The sequence below is a fragment of the Engraulis encrasicolus genome, chromosome 8 (assembly GCF_034702125.1).
Source record: "Engraulis encrasicolus isolate BLACKSEA-1 chromosome 8, IST_EnEncr_1.0, whole genome shotgun sequence".
NCBI lineage: Eukaryota > Metazoa > Chordata > Actinopteri > Clupeiformes > Engraulidae > Engraulis > Engraulis encrasicolus.
The window spans coordinates 43643691-43663369 of NC_085864.1; the positions used below are offsets into that span (position 1 = coordinate 43643691).

The following is a 19679-nucleotide window of genomic DNA, read 5'->3' on the forward strand; positions in this document are numbered from 1 at the left end:
GTGAGTCTCCCTCTCTGCTCTTATGACACACACAATATACAGCACAGCTACATGTACACAGCCTGGCTAAAAAAGTAATGGAAAAAAAGACTTCGCAGAAGTTTATTGAAACATTGCAGCACCAAATGTGGACCGGAATCAAAGCATAAGGCGTTCCAAGAGCATATTAGTATGTGTGACCTTTTCTTGGAGGCGACTTGTTTTTTTGTTGGCCACACTGTGTACATGCACTTGAATGAACCTTTCAAGTGAATAGTTGAATAATTCTCATAAATTCTGTGTTACCTGTAATCTGATGTAATGGCAATATCTAATGTAAGAGAGGTGCAGTAGTTCAGAAGTTGTTTTGGTTGAGAAAAGTCAACCTTTGTAGGAATGTCTGTGTAAAATCAAATGCTTTGTGAATTCAAATAATGTAGCGTCCTTCTCTTGTGTTGTTTTATAGACTCTCCAAACAGTTGTTGCTGGATCCTCAGCAGTCTCTGGTATTCAAAGTCTGGCATAAAGGAGGTAATTAAATACTAAACTTTCTCATACTTCACTCATATTAATTATTTCGCAAGGATCACCTACTTCACAAGACATTATCTTTACTTACCTAAAGTGATATTTGAGCACGAGTTGAGCAGTTTTTCTACCAGTGAATAGAAAATTACCAAAAGCAATCAAACAACAAAATCACAACATGAGTCATCAGGAAGTCACAACCACAAGCTTCATCTATTTTTTCAAAGTTTCTTGATTGCACATTATGAAAGTCTTGAGTACTGTAATTCAAACACAATGGAACCATGTCTTTGTACATTCATATGAAGTCTTGAATATTGCAATTCAAACATAATGGAACTATGCATGTTGCTGTCCCCTCTGCTATGTAGACGTAGAGCGTGTGATTGGCTTTGTGACGGTGGACTTGTCACCGCTGCTGTCCGGATTCCAGTCGGTGTGCGGCTGGTACAACATCACAGACTTCAGCGGGCAGTGCCAGGGCCAGCTCAAGGTGGCCATCGCCCCTCTCAGGGGTGTGCACGACCTCAGGCGCCATAGGCAGACTTTAACAGAAGAGGGCGCCAAAGACTCAAGTGTAAGTACAAGGTGCACCTACACATGATGGTTTCACAGAAAAGCATAAATTAATCTGTTCACAAATGTACGCAAAATAAAAGAGGTGAAACAATTCAAACATTTAACACTGAATCATGTAGCTGTGTGTCAAACACAACACACCAAAAAAATGAAAGATGCTTTATCTGAACATTAACTACCACACTTGCAGGGAGCAAATACCTGCATTGCGGAAACCAGGTTTGTGCAACCTTTGAATGAATGAAGTTGCTTCAGCCTGGCAGGCAGTGCCTCATGGTGCCCGACTGACCTCAAACCCCTGATTAGGGCGACTTAATGGTTAAGCGGTAATGGCGTCAGACTTGTAGCCAAAAGGTTGCCGGCTCAACTCCCTGAGAATGCTCCGGGCCCTTGCACAAGTGAGGCATAAATGCAATTTCGCTGTGTGTAGTGTGCATTTGTGTGCTGTGGAATGCTGTCACAATGACGATGGGAGTTTCCCAGGTGGGCTTTCACTTCACTTCCACTTTGATGTTTGTCTGCTAGGCCGTACTGAGTGGGCTGCCGTTGTGCTACCAGACGACGGGTGTCTACAGTGCCTTCCCCAGCCACATCAGCCGCTACCCCGAGCAGCGTATCAACACCCCTCCTCACCACCTGGAACACATGCTGGCAGACAGGTACGGACATCCAATATATACAAAAGGGATTGGCGTGTGTGTGTGCGTGTGTGTGTGTGCGTGTGCGTGTGCGTGTGCGTGTGCGCGTGCGCGTGCGCGTGCGCGTGCGCGTGCGCGTGCGCGTGCGCGTGCGCGTGCGCGTGCGTGCGTCTGTCTGTCTTCAGGTTAGTTTTATTTCCCACATATAAAAAACACTGTATGCTTACCTTGTCTGTCTTTTGTCATCATTGCTTGTGCTTGTGAGTATATAGTCTTTTGAATGATGCCATCATGGTACATGAAACATGAAACATATGATTCAAAAAACTTTTGAAGAAAATATTGGTATTATTAAGTTATTTATTTATTGAACCCAGTCGGGACAGAGAATACACCAACTGCATGTTCTCATCGTGAAACATCTGGTGCCCTTATAATTCACCCCTCAAGCTCATATTGTTTATTTTCCTCTTGGTTTTCCGCTCTGTGGCAGATCCAGTGGCCGCCAGGAGGAGCATGGGGTTTCCCACCAGTGCCCGTTGCAGGGCGAGGGGGACCAGCATCAGCAGCAGGCCTCTCAGCTGGCTGCTGGGGACGCCGACCCGAGCCGCTCTGTCCTCTTCTCTGCACTCAGGTACTCAACCACAGCAGAACCACTGGAGGAGAACTCCTCTTCAAAGCGATTATTATCATCCATGACGGGCTGCTATTACTATGTCATATGTATTTATCATGTCATTGCTAAAGGCAGGTGGCTAAGCCATTAACGTAGAGTTGATATTGGATCATGTGAAAAGACTACATAGCATAAAAAAAGATTTATTATATTTTAGATTGTAGATTGATATGCAGCATGTAATAATTGTGTTGCTTAGGAATACTTTTTGCCTCGTTTAAAAAGTAAATGGCTATGATATGCCTGTTCATTAGGGAAATAAAAAAACAAATATTGTTTAATCATCTTTGGCTTCATTTTTTAAAAATGTTTCTCAATACATCTACGTAGGAGAAACCTGAGTGAGCTTGACGACATCCAGCGTTACTTCAGCCGTAAGCTCATCAGTCCCCCGTTCCCGTCTTCCACGGGCCGGGGCGACGGGGGAGGCGGCACACCGCTTCAACCCCAGGAAGAGCGCAGGGACTCGGACACGGACACCCAGCAGCTCCTGCTCAAGTCCAGCCGCCTGGTCGGGCAGGTCAATAGCATCATCAACGGTATGAACGAACGAACGAAAGATGTGGATACGTTTATTCCACCGCACTGCTTCAGTTAGTGACTATTTTTTAACCCATTTTAGCCTAAGACCTTTTTGGGAAAAGGTGCCCTCTCCCTATTAAAACCTAACTATTTCAGCTTCTGAAGCATATAAGTTATAACACATTAAATAACTTGCATTTAAAAGATGGAACCTTCATTTTGCACTAGAATGTGTTCATTCAGCTCTAACATACCCACATTTTTAATAAAGCTGCTCAAATCTCAAAAATCTAAATGCAGCGTATATGTCGCTCCAGGACACAATGGGTTAAAGGAGCCGTCCACCATTTTGGGAAATATCCTTATTTTACACCTCCTATGTCAATGTATATCATTAAGATTGATGTTGCTCTTGTTCTTCCAGCTGTTCTCTGAGTCTGGTGGTGATGGCCTCCATCTTCTTAGCATTTATCATTGAACTAGATGGTACCAAAAATTAAAAGGTACCGACTTGGCCCATGATGCATGCTTAGAAATATTAGCACCAGAATCGGAGGAACAGGTGAAAAGTAAATCTCTGTTAACTTGAGGAGAGTAAAATGAGCATATTTCCGAAACAGGTTCACTGTTCCTTTAAATGTACTGTGATCCAATGTATATTGATGAGTTGAGTCCATATTTTTTCTGCCTTTTTTTTTCTTTCTTTGTTCCTTTGAGCTGCACTTTGAGCTGCAGCCATTATTTGAATTAAATGCAAGTAAGGATTTATTTTATTTTATTATCAGTGTTGGACGGTAATGCATTTCAAAAGTAATGAATTACTGTAATGCATTACTTTTTGCTGTAATGCCGTAATGTAAGGCATTACAGGGCAAAACTCTGTAATATTTACTTAGTTACAATGCTAAATAACTTAAGTTACAATGCATTGCAATGACCTGGATTTTAGTGGTATTCAGTGTGTTGGGTCAGAAAGATGCTATTTACGAACTTGGTAGTTTTTAGTCTGTATGCTGCCAAAAACACCTGGATGGGAGGTGAAAAAGTCATGACTCGTGAGCTTGATTTTCACTGTAATAAATTGCCAGATCCATATTTAGGCTTACAGTTCTTTTGGCGAAAGTAACTAAAGTAATGCAACAGTAGTGTAATGCCTTACATTTTAAATGTAGTAATATTGTAGTGTAGGGGATTATTTTGATAAGACAGTAACATGTAGTCAGTAATGCATTACAGTTTAAGTTGCCCAACACTGTTAACTATTACATGTTACATGTTACATGTATCACATTTCACAACAGTGTACATATTTTGAACTCTGAATATGTACACAAGCTGTTTTTCCCTTACAGTCTAACAGTCTAACTTTTTGTCCATGAATACATCCCTTATTTCTCTTCTTTCACCCCTTTTGTCAAATCAGGCATGAGTGATTGCCAAGGGCTTCTGTCAAACATCTCTGGCCTGCCCCCACGCCCGACGAGAGAAACCTGTCTGCCTGCAGCAGACCATCAAGCCCCATCCAAAGTTTCGCTTCCTCCATCACGCTCCAAGTCCCCAGACACTCCCCCTATGCTCTCCCCCAGAGACTCTAGAACACCTGAGGTGAGCCATGACCCCTTGCTGACCTCATATGAGCCTGTTATGACACAGCATGAACATCCTGTGGAAGCAGAAGTGCCTCAGAGTGACACGAGAGAACCTGCCTTGGTTGAGGACGAAGAAGATGATGATGAGGTGGAAGAATGTCTTTCTGAAGAAGAGATGGAGGAGCATGATAAGCCTGATGAAGAACATCAGGTAGGGCAGGATGAAGATGACTATGAGGATGATGAGGACTTTGAGGAGACCTTGCTAGAGCCCCGTACCCTAAATGAGATCACTTCCATGACTGACAGAACCAGCCCCTGGACGAGTGTGGTGGATGATGCAGACCTGGGCTCTCTGGATGGGCTTGCGGAGCAAGAACAGGAGGAGCGACCATCCTGCGATCTCCCCATGAGGAGGTCAAGCATGGAGGAGGAGGAGATGGCAGAAGAAGATGTGGAAGAAGAACAAGAAGAAGAGAGTAGAGTGGACATTGTAGAGTCGTCTTGGACCAAGAACACCATGCCCTACACCATTAAAACCCTCAGTGTTCTGGACTCTGACGCTGAGGGCTCAGATGGCGGCGCTGGTGGTTCGGATGCAAATGACACTTTGATTGAGAGCAGTTCAATGCAACAGAGATCAGAAGAGCAGGGCCACGTGTCCCCACCACTACCTGCAGATTTGTCATCGTGGACTGAAGGTGCTACCGCTGCTCTCACCGGTTCTGGTTGCCAAGAGGAGGAGGAAGAGAGCTTAGTAGTGCCAGTCAGTGGTGAAGGCAACAAAAGCCCAAAACAACATTCCACCGATGATGTCGAGCAAGAGCAAGAGAGTGAAAAACTGTATCCTTTCTTTAGATGTCATCTGAAAGTTAATAATGTTATGATGTTGTAATTGTGTTGATGATCTATGAATGTCACTGTCAGTTTGATTGATCGTCTTCTGATGAAATCTGATTTATGCTACCTGCCAAGAGTCAGTCCCTAATTTCTTGTATAAGACCGTCTCTGGAGTCAGTCCCTAATTTCTTGTCTAGTTTTTGAATAATTTTTCATAATGACATGAGAAGAGTTTAAAATCAAAGTCTGGTTGTCTTTTTATCATTCAGCTGACATTCTGTGAGTGACTGTTTGCCAATATTCTGCTACTTTGAAGGACGCAATGCACATACTGTGCCAGCCAGGTACTCATGCACTGCAAGGATTTGCCAAGTGTGTTTGTCCCTTATTTTGAACATCAGTGCCTGTTTGCATCTTCCTTAACCCCCTGTGTCTGTAGCTGTGATGTGCTGGACATGCCAAACTTCTTCCTCCCCACTCAGCACCTGGAGGCCTCCATGAGGGCCCTGCGCCTGGCCCCCACGTTCCCTCTGGCCACCACAGAACTAGTAAGTCGTCACATTCTTGCCAGCCCATGATGCCTCTAGGCCAGGACGCCCTTGCAAAAGAAATAGTTCATTTCAATGGGCCTTTTCTCCTGGTTAAATAATTTTAAAAAATGGATTTGTTTTAACCACTTTCTTCTCTCCGAAGCAGTGTACACGTGTGTCAAACTGTTCTTTTATCAATCTTTATGGGGAAAATTTGTGGTGCTCAGGTTGTCGTGGTTTTAAACCTCTTGATGCCTTCAAATAAAAAAGTCAGGTCATTGTCAAATTTGTTCACTAATTGCCAAAGCAGATCCGTACAATTGAGTACCGTGGCTGGCTATAAAGGAATATACTGATCCTGTACTGGAAAACATAGCAACTCCCCCACTCAAAATACTTTTGTGTATTTTAAATGCGTATTTAAATAAATATGTATTTAAAATGCTTTTGTAAAATCATTTTGTGTCTGAAATACTGCCCAGCTCTTCTCATGGTGTTGTTGACTGGGCTTCCACCTGTTCCCCCACTCCTGCCTGACCTATAGAGCAGCATGCCTTATGAGTAGGTCAGGCTGTTCCAACACTTCACACACCACATGCGGTCTCATTAACCCCACCATACACATGTACAAAAACACGTACCAGACATCAAAGCCCTTTAAAAAAATTGCAATAGGACAGTGAAGATAGAGAAGTTGTTAGCCTGTTAGCAACTTCGGTAGTTGCCAATGGGAAAATGCATTGAAAACAACAAAGTAGCTCATGTAGTAAGCAACTTTGGTTTTGAGAAATTCACCCCAGTACAGTAGTAGTAGTGAATGAAGATGAAAGTATTAGGAGAGAGAGATGGGGAAGAGTCGGGAAATAATTGATTGAACTCAAACTCAAACTCGAACCCGGGTCACTGGATTCGTGCCATAGTGTCGCAGCCCATAGTCACCATGCCCCCTGTCTTACTTCCTCCCTGCCTTACTTCATACTTACTTACTTACTTACTTACTTCATACGCACAGCATATACTAGAGCAGTGTTTCCCAACCAGGGGTACGTGTACCACTAGGGATACGCAAGCCCACTGTAGGGGGGTACTTGGGGAAATGTAATTTTAACAAATGCATGGAGCATAGTCACACTGGAATAGAAAAAGCGAGTTACATGAGTTTGGGGGTACTCGTGGCATAAGGAAAAGGCTTGGGGGTACATGAGACAAAAATGGTTGGGAGACACTGTACTAGAGTTACCCTGGCTATTCAGACAAGATGACATTAAAGGGGTATGCCACTATTTTGGGGCTTAATACAGTTAACATCGTTGGCTGGGGTTTATAAAGGTGGAAAAGTGTCTTATTTTTCATGTTAAGCGTTGTCTTGCTTTAAGACAAGTTAAAAGAGGGAATATGTCGCTAAGCTAGTGAAAGTCAATGTATCCGTGTAGCATGCTACAATGCTACACGGATACATTGACTTTCACTAGCTTAGCGACATACTCCCTCTTTTAACTTGTCTTAAAGCAAGACAACGCTTAACATGAAAAATAAGACACTTTACCACCTTTATAAACCCCAGCCAACGATGTTAACTGTATTAAGCCCCAAAATAGTGGCATACCCCTTTAACATGAAACATGCAAAACACACCAGAACTCATGTATGGAATGGATGCCTTTGACCCGCTTTTGCGCCCCATCAATGAGGTGGCACGGAGAAGGGAGGTGTAGGTGTCTACTGTAAACTATTCTTACAATTCCTTCCACTGACTACATGCAACACAAGCGGTTGTCACTCAACACATATACGTCACACACAGGTGACTCAATGACTTCTGGCAGCGGGAAGTCTGCACCCTGTCACCCTGATCATGACAACAGGCCAGGGGCAAAGACATCATCATGGTGTCATTTAAAGAATCGTCTTCTGTTTTTTTGGTGGAACGAAATAGAACTTGGTGTATTTCATGTTAACAATGTTTCATGTTGAACAAATCATGCACGTTTTCCACTTGTACACGTATGTCACTGATTTGTTTCTATTATAGTCTTTCAAGTGGTTTTGATTTGAAATTGTATCACTTTTTGGTGTAACTTTTCTTTTTGATCTTTTATGTAGTTTTAATTATTATTATTTTATATTTGCCCCATATTGTATGGATTACTAATTATGAAATTGTATAGTGTGTTGAGACCATGTCTTTGCCACACTAATAATTTGAAACCAGATTGAATTGACCACGGCTATTGAGAGACAGTACTGAATGTACAGAATTTCGACTACTATGTGTTACCTAACATGGCCCATAAGTTCCAGTGAGTGGTGTTAATGGCGGTGGGAGGTGTTTGTGTTATGTTTGGCATGGGTTGAGCTGACCCCAAAGGTCAGGATGGACAGGATGTTGTGGGGGGTGCTGTTCTGTTATGCAATATGGAGGCACCTGTTAGAGCAGAGACCAGACCAGACCAGACCTGAGACGTATTGTAAGAAACTGGTCCAGAAACAAACCAGGTCAAGTTAACCTAAATGTAGTGAGAAATCATCCAATTTGATAGCCTGGAGTGCTCATTTTCTCAACTGAATAATTCATGCAGGCTAGGCTATGTATTATTATATTATTATTATATTAGTATACCACTTTCTGCAGGTTAACGTAGCCAGGTAAATCACTTGACCATGTTTGTGGAATACCCATCCGCTTTTTCTTGTTTCCTCAAAGACCATGGTGTAATTCGGTGTAGCTGATCCTACTACCTCAGTTCACATGTCCAGTTTTTATTATTAGTATTCCAGTTCAGAGATATTTAACTAAAAAATATTATTTGTTTTTCAATCAAGAGCACATTGCAGTAAGTACTGTATGTACTACATGTGTTTGTAAATGATCATCTCTGATTTGATTTTGCCCTCTCTTTTAGGAGACGTCTCAGGGTATCGTCGTTCCTCGTCGGACTCGTCCTAGGCCGAGGTTCACGCCTTCCGCAGCCAACCGAGAGGAGACAAAAAGGATAGCCAAGATATTTGCATCTCATTTTAAGGATGACCACTAGCACTTTTATACTTGTTTTGTCTGTTGCCGTGTCTGTGTTTTTCTCTCTGTGCGTGCTCTTTTTTTTATTGTTAAAATATTTTTTAACATTCCGACAGGACTTGACTTAGTGCGTTTGTGTGTGTAAGGGAGAGTGTTGTGTATTGACTTGTGTATGTATGTGTGGGCTTTCTGTGAATAATTTATTTGTCTGTGACATTTTTATACAGTCTGAGTGTATGAGTGGTGTGCAGAATGCATGTACAGTAATTTTCTAATATGAAGCGTGTAAATCTTGTTTGTATGTTTTTATAACAATAAATTTTAGACTTTTTGAGAGCAAGAAATCATTGTTTGGCGGCCAGTTATTTACTTTTCAGTGTTCAGCACATTCAAACAATACCCAAAAGAGCAATACGCCCAATTAAAAAATATATTATTGTTACCAAGCATTGTACAAAGTAGATAGATACAAATTGGTGCTACCACATATAGTAATGAACTGTCACCGACTTTCTTCACTTAAGTTTTATTGTCACACCGATGACGGAGGCTCAAGCAGCGTGTACATTGTATACGTTCTAAAATTAGTGCTCAGCAGGTGTAGCACTGAAGACGGCAGTAGGCCATGCACGCACTCCCTAGCACTGGGGTATTTAAACCCTCCAAGTCCATGTGATCTGCAGGGGACAGTAACCTCGCACAGAGATACACAACACTCAGACGGCCTGAAGAAATACAGTGTTGGGCCACTCAGTTTTCACACTGTGTAGCATTATAATGACTTTGACTCTGAAATCAAGTAATAATCCTTGGAGCCTAAATGAACATTTGTGGTTATATTCGAACACCTTTCTGGACTTTCTGTGACTGGGATTATCATCATCATGGTTGGAAAGACGCCGGTAGAAGCTGGTTCCACAGCTGTAAAGTTTTTCGGGGCTGGAACGGCAGCCTGCATTGCTGACTTGGTCACTTTTCCCTTGGACACGGCCAAAGTGAGACTGCAGGTGAGAAAACATTCAACATTTGAGTTTTGTAGGACCGTCTGGTCATTGTCAGACCATTTTCAATGTAATGAATAAAATATCCCTCAATTCAAATGTAATGTAACGGTAATATACACATTATGTAATGTGACCATGGTGAAAATAGGACTACATTGACATCCAATATACTTTATTTATGAAGGATGACGTATAACAGAGAAAACCTGAAGAAGCACTTTGTGAAATACATAATTGGCTCCAGAGAAATGATCAGTAATCGATGTGCTGTGCTGTCTGAATATTAATTTTCTGAAGACTTAAAGCAGTTTTAATACTTGACTTATAATAATACTATAAGTATACCATACCATATACAGTAATACTAGAAGAAGCATTTGCCTCCGTTATCAGATCCAAGGAGAGTCCAAGTCCAATGATGGGATAAAGGTGCAGAAGTACAGGGGTGTGTTTGGCACCATCAGTACCATGGTGAAGACTGAGGGCCCTAGGAGCCTGTACAGTGGTCTGGCAGCGGGGCTACAGAGGCAGATGAGCTTCGCCTCCATACGCATCGGCCTCTACGACTCCATGAAGCAGTTCTACACTCGAGGCTCTGACAGTGAGTAAAGACGGGTTGGGCAGCAGCCCCCAGGGTTAAAGGTTATCGCCATGGTGTTCACACATCCCAATATGCCTTGGTAGGCTTAATATACAACAAAACAGTCGGGTGCGTTCTATTTGCTTAGAAAAGATTGGTGATGGATTTCGAGGGTCCCGTTTTGTTGTTGTTATTTTTTTTGTTATATAAATTCATGTAATTTGGATATTTACCCCAATTGCTGAACAATAATGCTTCTGATTCACTCATTCTCTTACATACAATGACCACCACAAGCTTTCTCTTACAGTGCATGTCTCCTTTAAAAACTTCAATAAACAACCAAGAATGTGTTTAATTTATTTTCTTATTACTGACTTTCTACACAGTTTGTGCAGTCCACCACACCACTCCCACATTTCACTCCATATAGTACACTGCTTATTAACTGTAATTATGTATACTGCAATTCTGATACGATAATGGGCTTGAACTTACCTCCTTTTCCCAGATACCAGCATCTCTTGCCGTCTGATGGCGGGATGCACGACTGGTGCCATGGCCGTGGCACTGGCCCAGCCCACAGACGTGGTCAAAGTGCGCTTTCAGGCCCAGGTCCGAGAGGCAGACGGTGTCAAGCGTTACAGTGGCACCATCGATGCCTATAAAACCATAGCCAGAGACGAGGGAGTCAAAGGCCTCTGGAAAGGTGAGAACATAACCATTCTGCCCTTCATTTTGTCATTTTTTGTAGTTCTGTAGAACTACTTCAATACATTCTTCCACATAATAATGATTTGAATTCCATCAGTGACTTTTTATTTTTAGTCAATTGAAATGATTGTCTGTCCATAGGACGGTAGGTTTTACAGGGTATGCGCAGGTTTACAGCAATACAAATAATACAATTAGAATTAAACCTTTCAAACAAATGTACATTTGTGTGGCAGACCCCTTGATCCTTACCTCAATTTTAGTTCATAAAAATGTGATTGTCAACAAAATTAGCACTTTTATAGTTGGGACATGTTTTTGTCAAACTTTCAAGAATCAGTGATTTACAGCATCTTTGTGCTCTTAATATGAGGCATTAAATGTTTAAATTAAATTGAATTAAATTGATGTTGCCATGGCGCCGCATTGTTTGGCTGCCTCTCTGGTAACTCCGTCAAAACCGTGCAATTTTTCATCTCTTCAAACCTACTTAGTCCATATGAAGTCTACATTTTGGACAGATATGACGATGTGTTTCTAGACAGCACTTTTTAGTGCTATTTATTGCCGTCTGCATTTTTGTTGACCTTAAATCGAAATCGATGTTGTCGGATCACCGCAGCGCAACGGAACTCCATGGAGATCAGAATGCGCATAGCCAATACCGCATACCAACCGGCCCGGCAGAGAAAGAACATCATCCCGACAAGCCTCGCACTACTGTCTACAAGAGGTCCGCGGACACCAGATGAATGTGGAGACCATCACCGTGTATAGCGTGGGGTGAGAGCCTGCAGTTTTGCCACCCGCGATGTAGTCTCCGTCTCATCTAGCACCGTATCCACCCAGGAGCCTCGGGCACCGCACAGCTGTCTGCTTTGTAAAGCGATGCGTCCAACTCTCGCCTCGATCGACACATCTATGAACAATCTGACACCATGGACATTTTCTATACTACTTATTTCTTTAATATGTGTATTTATGTTGACATTTAATCTAATGATTTCTGCACGATGTGGAGTTTTACCAGAACCGTCATTTCACTACAAGCTGTAACCTTGGTTATGGCTTTGTATGTGACAAATAAACTGCTCTAACTCTAACTAACTCTCTAAATTAACTCACATTTTTTCTACATCTTCTACATCTAATGCAACTTCTAGATGTAGAAGCAAGGATGTCATGTTTGCATTTCTGTTTTTGTCTTGACTTCCTGACAGGTTGTTTTCCCAACATCACCCGTAACGCCATAGTGAACTGCTCAGAGTTGGTGACCTATGACCTCATCAAGGAACTCATTCTGAAGTATGACTTGTTGTCTGGTAAGCTTTTTGTAATGGTTGTTATTTCCATTCTGGACTGTTTTCCTCATTAATATACACATGAAAGACATCTTTAGTATGCTACAGAACTACTATGATGTGCAATGCCTAATTTTAGGTCACTGAGAAGACAAGGTTTTAGACGTGATGTCTATGAAAGACACAACACTATTTTTTGCACTGACTGCCAGGTGAAGACGAGCTGCCCATACAGAGCACTCTTCTGACACTAATTAATTTACAGCATATGATCATATTCATGTCAAATGTTTTGTAAACCTTATGAGATGGGATCATATTCAAATGTGTTGTAGCCCTTATAAGATTTTGAGTGTTGTATGAGTGTTGTAGCCATTATTGGCCACAATGTATTGTACGACAGAATAACAACGAAATAATAATAACACAACACTTAGATCTACGATATATAGCCTGCTTACAATGGTAGAGCTCACCTGTTGACAGTGTTTCATTTCCACTCGCCCGTGTTGTGTTCCGCAGACGACCTGCCTTGCCACTTCTCGGCTGCCTTCATGGCTGGCTTCTGCACCACGGTGGTGGCCTCCCCGGTGGACGTGGTGAAGACCCGCTTCATGAACTCCAGCGCTGGGCAGTACCGCGGCGCGGCCGCCTGTGCCATCGCCATGCTCCAGCAAGAGGGGCTCTCGGCCTTCTACAAGGGGTAAGCTTCAGGGTCATAGGTCACTGATCTGCCACGGGTTCGGTCACATACTGTGCATTACTGAGGAGCAGTGGTGGCTCGGGTGGTAGAGGAGCCTGTTTGGCAACCATAAGGTTGCAGGTTTGAGCCCCGCTCTGCCTGACCCCATTGATGTGTCCTTGAGCAAAATGCTTATATCCTTCTCCTGGTGGAAGGCTTGTACGAAATTCAGAATGGAAAGAATTTCAATTCAAAATAATGCCATAATACGAACACTAGGTGGTGCCATTACCTTGAATTTCTTTGAATTTAATCTACACCACCCACTGAAAGTACATACAACACCACCACCTAGTGTTCGTATTATGGCATTACTTTGAATTGAAATTCTTTCCATTCGGAATTTCGCACAAGCCTGCCTGGTGGCAGGATGGTACCCTCCGTGGTAAGCCACTGCCAGCAGTGTGTGAATGTGAGGCATGTAATGTAAAGAGCTCTGAGTGCTCGAAGGAGAGGAAAGGAGCTACGTATATAAATGCAGGCCATTTACCATTTTACTGGACCTAGTATTACTACTAGTGTTCAAAAACAGTGCTGTACAAAAAATGTACTGAGGAGCTTCCTCAAATACTATTACTAGATTTATTATTAGGAGTGACTGAACTCAGGCTATGACCTTAGGGATGAAACTCGTCGGTTGGTTTGTCCTTGCCTAAGTAAAAAGAGGAAACCAGTAGTAAAAAAAGAGGAAACCAGATTGGCCCAATGTTTGACACCCACAGCGACAGAACAAGCAACTATATTTCGTAAAACGTCAGGATCCTTGTAGCCATTTTTCCTAATAATATTTTGTCTGTGCTATAGGCGTTTTAATACAAACATTTTGCATGAAACGTTAAGTTAAGAGTACATACAGTATTTCTTAAAGGTCAAAAAGGTACTGCAACTATGCTGCTCATTGAAACTGGGCTGCCTATTGCCAAATTTGATCTTTACATGAAAGTTTACTAAGTAATAAACAAATATTTTCTAGTATGGTCAAAGTACAGTCATTTTGGCAGCTAAAAATGGCTATTTTTGGAAATTCAAAATGGCTGACCATGGAGAAGATCCCAGTTTTCATGTATGAAAAGTGCAATTTTTCCAGTCATAAATGAATACTTAGAATTTGATGGTGGTGGTAAGTATTCATGAAAAAGGTAACATTAGTGAATGGGCAGCATGAATTCTGGAAATAAACAACTAAAAATCTCACACAGTGTCCCTTTAAAAATGCATTATGTAACTACTTTTCACATGTTCAGTACACAAAGCATTTCCTGAATGGTAATGTGCATTTTCTACTTCTGTGCTTTCAGGTTTGTGCCGTCTTTCCTGCGCCTGGGTTCGTGGAATATCGTGATGTTCGTCTCCTACGAGCAAATCAAGAGGATTTTGACGAGGACCTAGTAGAGTTTTGGCCACCCTCCTGAGATGTGTGGCTTTCCTCAACCAGATGGCAAAATGTTTGACAGATCAGTGTGGCCTGAACAGTGTCTGAGTCAGGTGTTCTGGTGACCAGCACAATGCTATTGTGCCCAATTCAGTGTTGTCACTATCCCAACAACTTGGACTTTATCTTCATTCCTTATTGGTGTGGTCACCGTAGAAAAACACATTCCATACAGTGCACAGGGTTGCACAAATATTATTTTACTAATTAGACAAAGATTTATTTTACTATGTTATTTTAGTCATTTGTTTGCAGCTGTTTTGCAAATGACAGAAGCCAAAGGGGAGGCTCAATAGCATTGTAAGCAACATGACTTGTGTGTGAATTAGGCCCACACAACATTAAAAATGTATGCGATTTCTCCTTTCAGTAGCTGTGTTTAAATGTAATAGATGACCTTGTAGGTTGCAGCATGCAGCAATTATTTATTGAGAAATTGATGACACCGTATATCACCTTATTGTGGTACATGTCTACAAGTCCTCTATAGTGGGGGTAAGCCAGGAAGCAGAAGCCTATTGATTCTTTCTTCATAATGATGCCCATTCAGGTGACACCCCATACATCCTCTGTGCCTGAGGCTGTGTCTGTCCTTGTGGGTGGTGATATGGATACTCCTTAATCCACTGTAGCATTAGCAACACTGTACAAGACAACACAATATATACAGTAGCTAGATACCATTCCAATTGACATACTCTTTGTAAACGCACTTTAAACATTTTGTTTTGCATGCACTGTATACGTTGTCAATGTAGTCTGTAATCTCAGTTCTTTGAAGTTGCCATTTTGGATGGGAGCAGGAATTGTATCGAAACCAGAAAAAGAAAAAAACATTTGATTAAAAAAAAAGTCTTTATTTATCATTATGCCTCTGTACGTTTTTGTGGAAAATCCACTGCAAAGCATTGCCTACTGTGTGACTTCGTTCTGTGCCAACCCAAGTGCTGTCTTGTGTGTGCATTCTTGCCCGCCACACATCAGCAGGGATCTAATGAAGGGGCACAGGGAGTTTCTAAGCTGCCGGCTGACAGATGGGAAAATTGCCCAATCCCAGATGCCTCAGAACAATGGGCCGTGCTGACACGGGTGTAATCGAAGTCTTGGCTGCAGCCACGCAAACAACCCCAGTGACCGCACACTTAAAAAGGGCCACCATACAGTAGCTCCACTTGGCCTTGGCCCTGTCTGTCTGGCAGACACCCAGGGCTGACCTGGGCCCGAAAAAATGGCCCAGGCATAGACTGACATACACAGGCCAGGGGTCCGTATCTCGAAAGCGTCTTTGCTAACGACGGTAGCAACGTCCTTCGTAAGAGCGACTCAACTCTCTCTCGACAGCGACACTCACCACTAAATCCAAGGGAATGGTAAGACGGTCTTAAGGCGGCCTTAAGACGGTTAGCAACGACAATAATCGAGAAACCGACCCCAGTTTCATCGTGACTGGCTGAATCTACTGTCTATATTGACAATGGGCCAATGGGCCTCCCAATCTAAACTGTTGACTAATCCCCAGGAAAACAACCACAACAACAACAACAGTGTCGGCCCACCGGGAAAATGCCCTGTGTGCCAGATGACCAGTCCAGCCCTTCTTCAGTGCCACCACCCCCTTGTCTAAGAGAAGGGCAGAGCAGATAGTGGAGCAGCTACAAGGCCAATATGGCAAGAATCGTGCAAATTATGATACAAGCATGAAATTTGGAAGGTATGTGCCAAAGACACTTACAATCAAATCTACCCGATTTGCCACTTGAAATGGTGGCCATTTTCCAAGATGGCCGCCAAAAAATACCCCAAAAGTTAATTTATTGCAAAGAATTGACATATAAAATTAAGATACAAGCATGAAATTCAACACGTTTGTGCTCAAGACCAGCATGAATAAATCTACCTGATTTGCCACTTGAAATGGTGGCCATTTTCCAAGATGGCCGCCAAAGAAAACCAAAGAAATTGATTTTTTGCACAGAAATGACCAAACAAATTGTGATACAAGCATGAAATTCGACATGTTTGTACACAAGACCAATGAAATTAAATCCACCTGATTTGCCACTCAAAATGGCGGCCATTTTCCAAGATGGCCGCCAAAAAGACCCCAGAAATTGATTTATTTCACCAAATTGACCAAGCAAATTATGATACACACATGAAATTTGGCATATATGTGATCAAGACCAATACAATCAAATCTACCTGATTTTCCTCTTGAAATGGTGGCCATTTTCCAAGATGGCCGCCAAACAGACCCCAGAAATTGGTTTATTGCACCAAATCGACCAAGCAAATTATGATACACACATGAAATTCGGCATATATGTGATCAAGACCAATACAATCAAATCCACCTGATTTGCCACTTGAAATTGCGGCCATTTTCCAAGATGGCCGTCAAAAAGACCCCAGAAATTGATTTATTGCTCCAAATTGACCAAGCAAATTATGATACACACATGAAATTCAGCATATATGTGATCAAGACCAATACAATCAAATCCACCTGATTTGCTACTTGAAATGGTGGCCATTTTCCAAGATGGCGTCTGTTGTATAGAATTGCAAATGTGGTCTAAATTGTTCATTATCCTTAATTCAGATGATGAGGTGATACAGATGTGTCTCCAATGTCAAATAAGCCCTTAAAACATACTAATACTGTAATATGTTGATAACTTAAGGCTCTCTTTAATGTCTTAGCAATGCTGTTATGATGTAGTTGAGTCTTTCCAGCAAAGTGTGAACGGGCCTGTCTTTTTGAGGAGGTTAGAAGTCTATGGCTGAATCTCATTTCACCCCCTTGAGGGCTGTGTATACTCTCTTTGCCGCCTGTCGCACAGAGGTCAACGCAGACCGTTTTGATTTTTGCTCGATCTGGTCTGCGCTGTGAGAGGATTCAAACTGCCTTCAATACAAGGAGTAAACTATACAAGTCTGTTGCCTTGTAGCTACACAGCTACACAGACTCAACGACAATGGAAATGAAACATGCAATAAACGTCAACCTTTTTTTTTTGATTGCACTATCCACCGCGGTAGTTTGGAACAAGGAAGTGGGTCATTGTCGAGAACAGGTCGCACAAAGCAGAATGAACTATGGAAACACTATTTACTGTCCCAATATAACTTCAGCATCGTAACTTGCAAGTGCACATGTTGTCTTTGGTTCGTGTAAATAAATGAAGCTACAAAGCATGAGGAACTTATTCAATGAACATCTCATAGTCCGTAGCCCAGTGAAGGTTAGAACAAGGAAGTAGCTGTTTGTTCTCGAGCACAGAGCAGTCTGGTCGAGAGGACCAATCACAGCGGCTCTTGCTGCCGTTAACCGCGTAGCTGTCTGCGGGCAGTCACATCTTCAGGTGCACACCAAGTGACGGCAGAGGTGGTAAAAATAACTGCGTGGCTGTCTGCATCATCGCACAGACAACTTTGATTCTGAGCATAAACCAGGCTTTAGCCCTACGCCTTTCCCCTTACCCCCCGTTTTGCACGTTCATAGGCGTAGGGCTGTCCGAATTCACATTAAGACAGAGGGGTAGGGGTAGGGGTAAGGGGCTTTCTACCCCTTCAAATAGAGATTTTCCAGAGGAAGACTTCAAACGGAGGGGTAAGACCTATTTCCCCCAAATGCATTGTGAATGTCTTTAAAAAAGGTCGGCATCCACAAAAGCACGCAAAAATAAGTACTTTATGTAATTTATGTTTTTACTGTTGTAATAAATGTTGCATTGTACTAAGTTAAACATTGTCTCAATGGGTTATTTTCTCCAGGAAACGTGCATGAAAAAATTGCTATTAATGTCTACTTAATGCATGGAAGTCGTGAAGGAATTGCAAGGGTCATGCAACACCGTTGTCCTTTTTTAAAATTGTTGTCCGAGTGATTACAAGTAATATTGTTGGTTTAACCATCGAGAGGCTGTTTTTTGAATGCTATGGGTGTCATGCCGGGATTGTTGAAGGGGTGTCTCAATTCGTAGGGGTTGCGTTTCAAGGTTTGAAGGGACGAGGGGCAAGGGGAAGGCATAGGGGTGTTCAAACTTCACAGTGTGCAAAATGAGTGTTGTACAAATGACAGTGCACGGTTTAACTTTAGAAGGAATTCAATGACAGACAGTGCATCTAGGCATTTGTGTCCAAAATTCATTTTTGGTTACTGCTTCTCAAAGGGGACTCTACAGACCCCCAGGGGGTATTGGGGAGTCCTGGGGGGTGTTGAGGAGGATAAAGCTGAGAGGAGGTAGTACTCGCAATGCATTCAGGGAAATCTGTCGAAGCCCTCTGTCAGTGCAGTGAGGTGTTGGAAAATCTCTTGGCGGAAGGGATGAAAGCCCTTCGCCGAACCCCTACCCATCTGTCTGAACGTGAATCGGGATGCCACTACGCTTACACGTGGACGCGCAAAACGGAGGCAAAGTGAATCGGCGTAGGGCTAAGGGGTGTAATGGGATTCACCCTTAGTTGTCAATGGGGGGAATTAGTCTATTTCATTATTTTATAATAAGGGGGGGGGGGGGAGTTGGGAGGCTTGTTATGAGGTCAAGGCGGCATTTGTTCACAAAAGGTTGACAACCACTGCCATAGCTATTCTAGCCCCCTGTAGTGTATAGTGCTTTTATCAATTTCTTCTCTGTGTAGGATAATGCCCCCTGAAATACACTAACACCTCCTGCCATATTACCGTAAATTTCCAAGTGTCCAGCAAGTCAGGAAGATTTGATTATATTGCTCTATAGCACAAACAAACAAAATTAGAAGCTTTTAGCGTAATTCTCTTGCTGGATTCCGCGCTAAATTCAATCTTTTTGGAGCCCATATTGTGAAATGGCTACCATTTCAAGTGGTAAATCAGGTAAATGTTCTTGTATTGTTTGTTAGGACATTTACACAACATTTCATACTTGTATAATAACTTACTTGGTCAACTGTGTGCAGAATTCAATATCTATGGTATGGTAATCTACGGTATTTTTGGCGGCCATCTTGAAAAATGGCCACCATTT

At 42.3% G+C, this 19679-nt stretch overlaps 2 protein-coding genes across 2 annotated transcripts in view; both read left to right on the forward strand.

The window, feature by feature from the left end:
- Positions 1-9241, forward strand: part of c2cd3 (C2 domain containing 3 centriole elongation regulator) — a 29907-nt gene extending 20666 nt beyond the window's left edge. The window contains exons 22-29 of the mRNA XM_063205769.1: positions 446-510; positions 879-1084; positions 1612-1745; positions 2218-2358; positions 2731-2939; positions 4346-5354; positions 5791-5899; positions 8785-9241. Of these exons, the coding sequence (XP_063061839.1) occupies positions 446-510; positions 879-1084; positions 1612-1745; positions 2218-2358; positions 2731-2939; positions 4346-5354; positions 5791-5899; positions 8785-8916 (2005 nt within the window). The 3' untranslated portion in view covers positions 8917-9241. The remainder of the gene's footprint in view (positions 1-445; positions 511-878; positions 1085-1611; positions 1746-2217; positions 2359-2730; positions 2940-4345; positions 5355-5790; positions 5900-8784) is intronic.
- Positions 9242-9592: 351 nt separating this feature from the next.
- On the forward strand, positions 9593-15792 carry LOC134453717 (mitochondrial uncoupling protein 2-like). Its single transcript, XM_063204497.1, has 6 exons — positions 9593-9904; positions 10295-10502; positions 10993-11190; positions 12416-12517; positions 13019-13199; positions 14537-15792. The coding sequence occupies exons 1-6, from the start codon at positions 9782-9784 to the stop codon at positions 14625-14627; spliced, it is 903 nt and encodes a 300-aa protein (XP_063060567.1). The 5' UTR covers positions 9593-9781; the 3' UTR covers positions 14628-15792.
- Positions 15793-19679: the final 3887 nt, after the last annotated feature.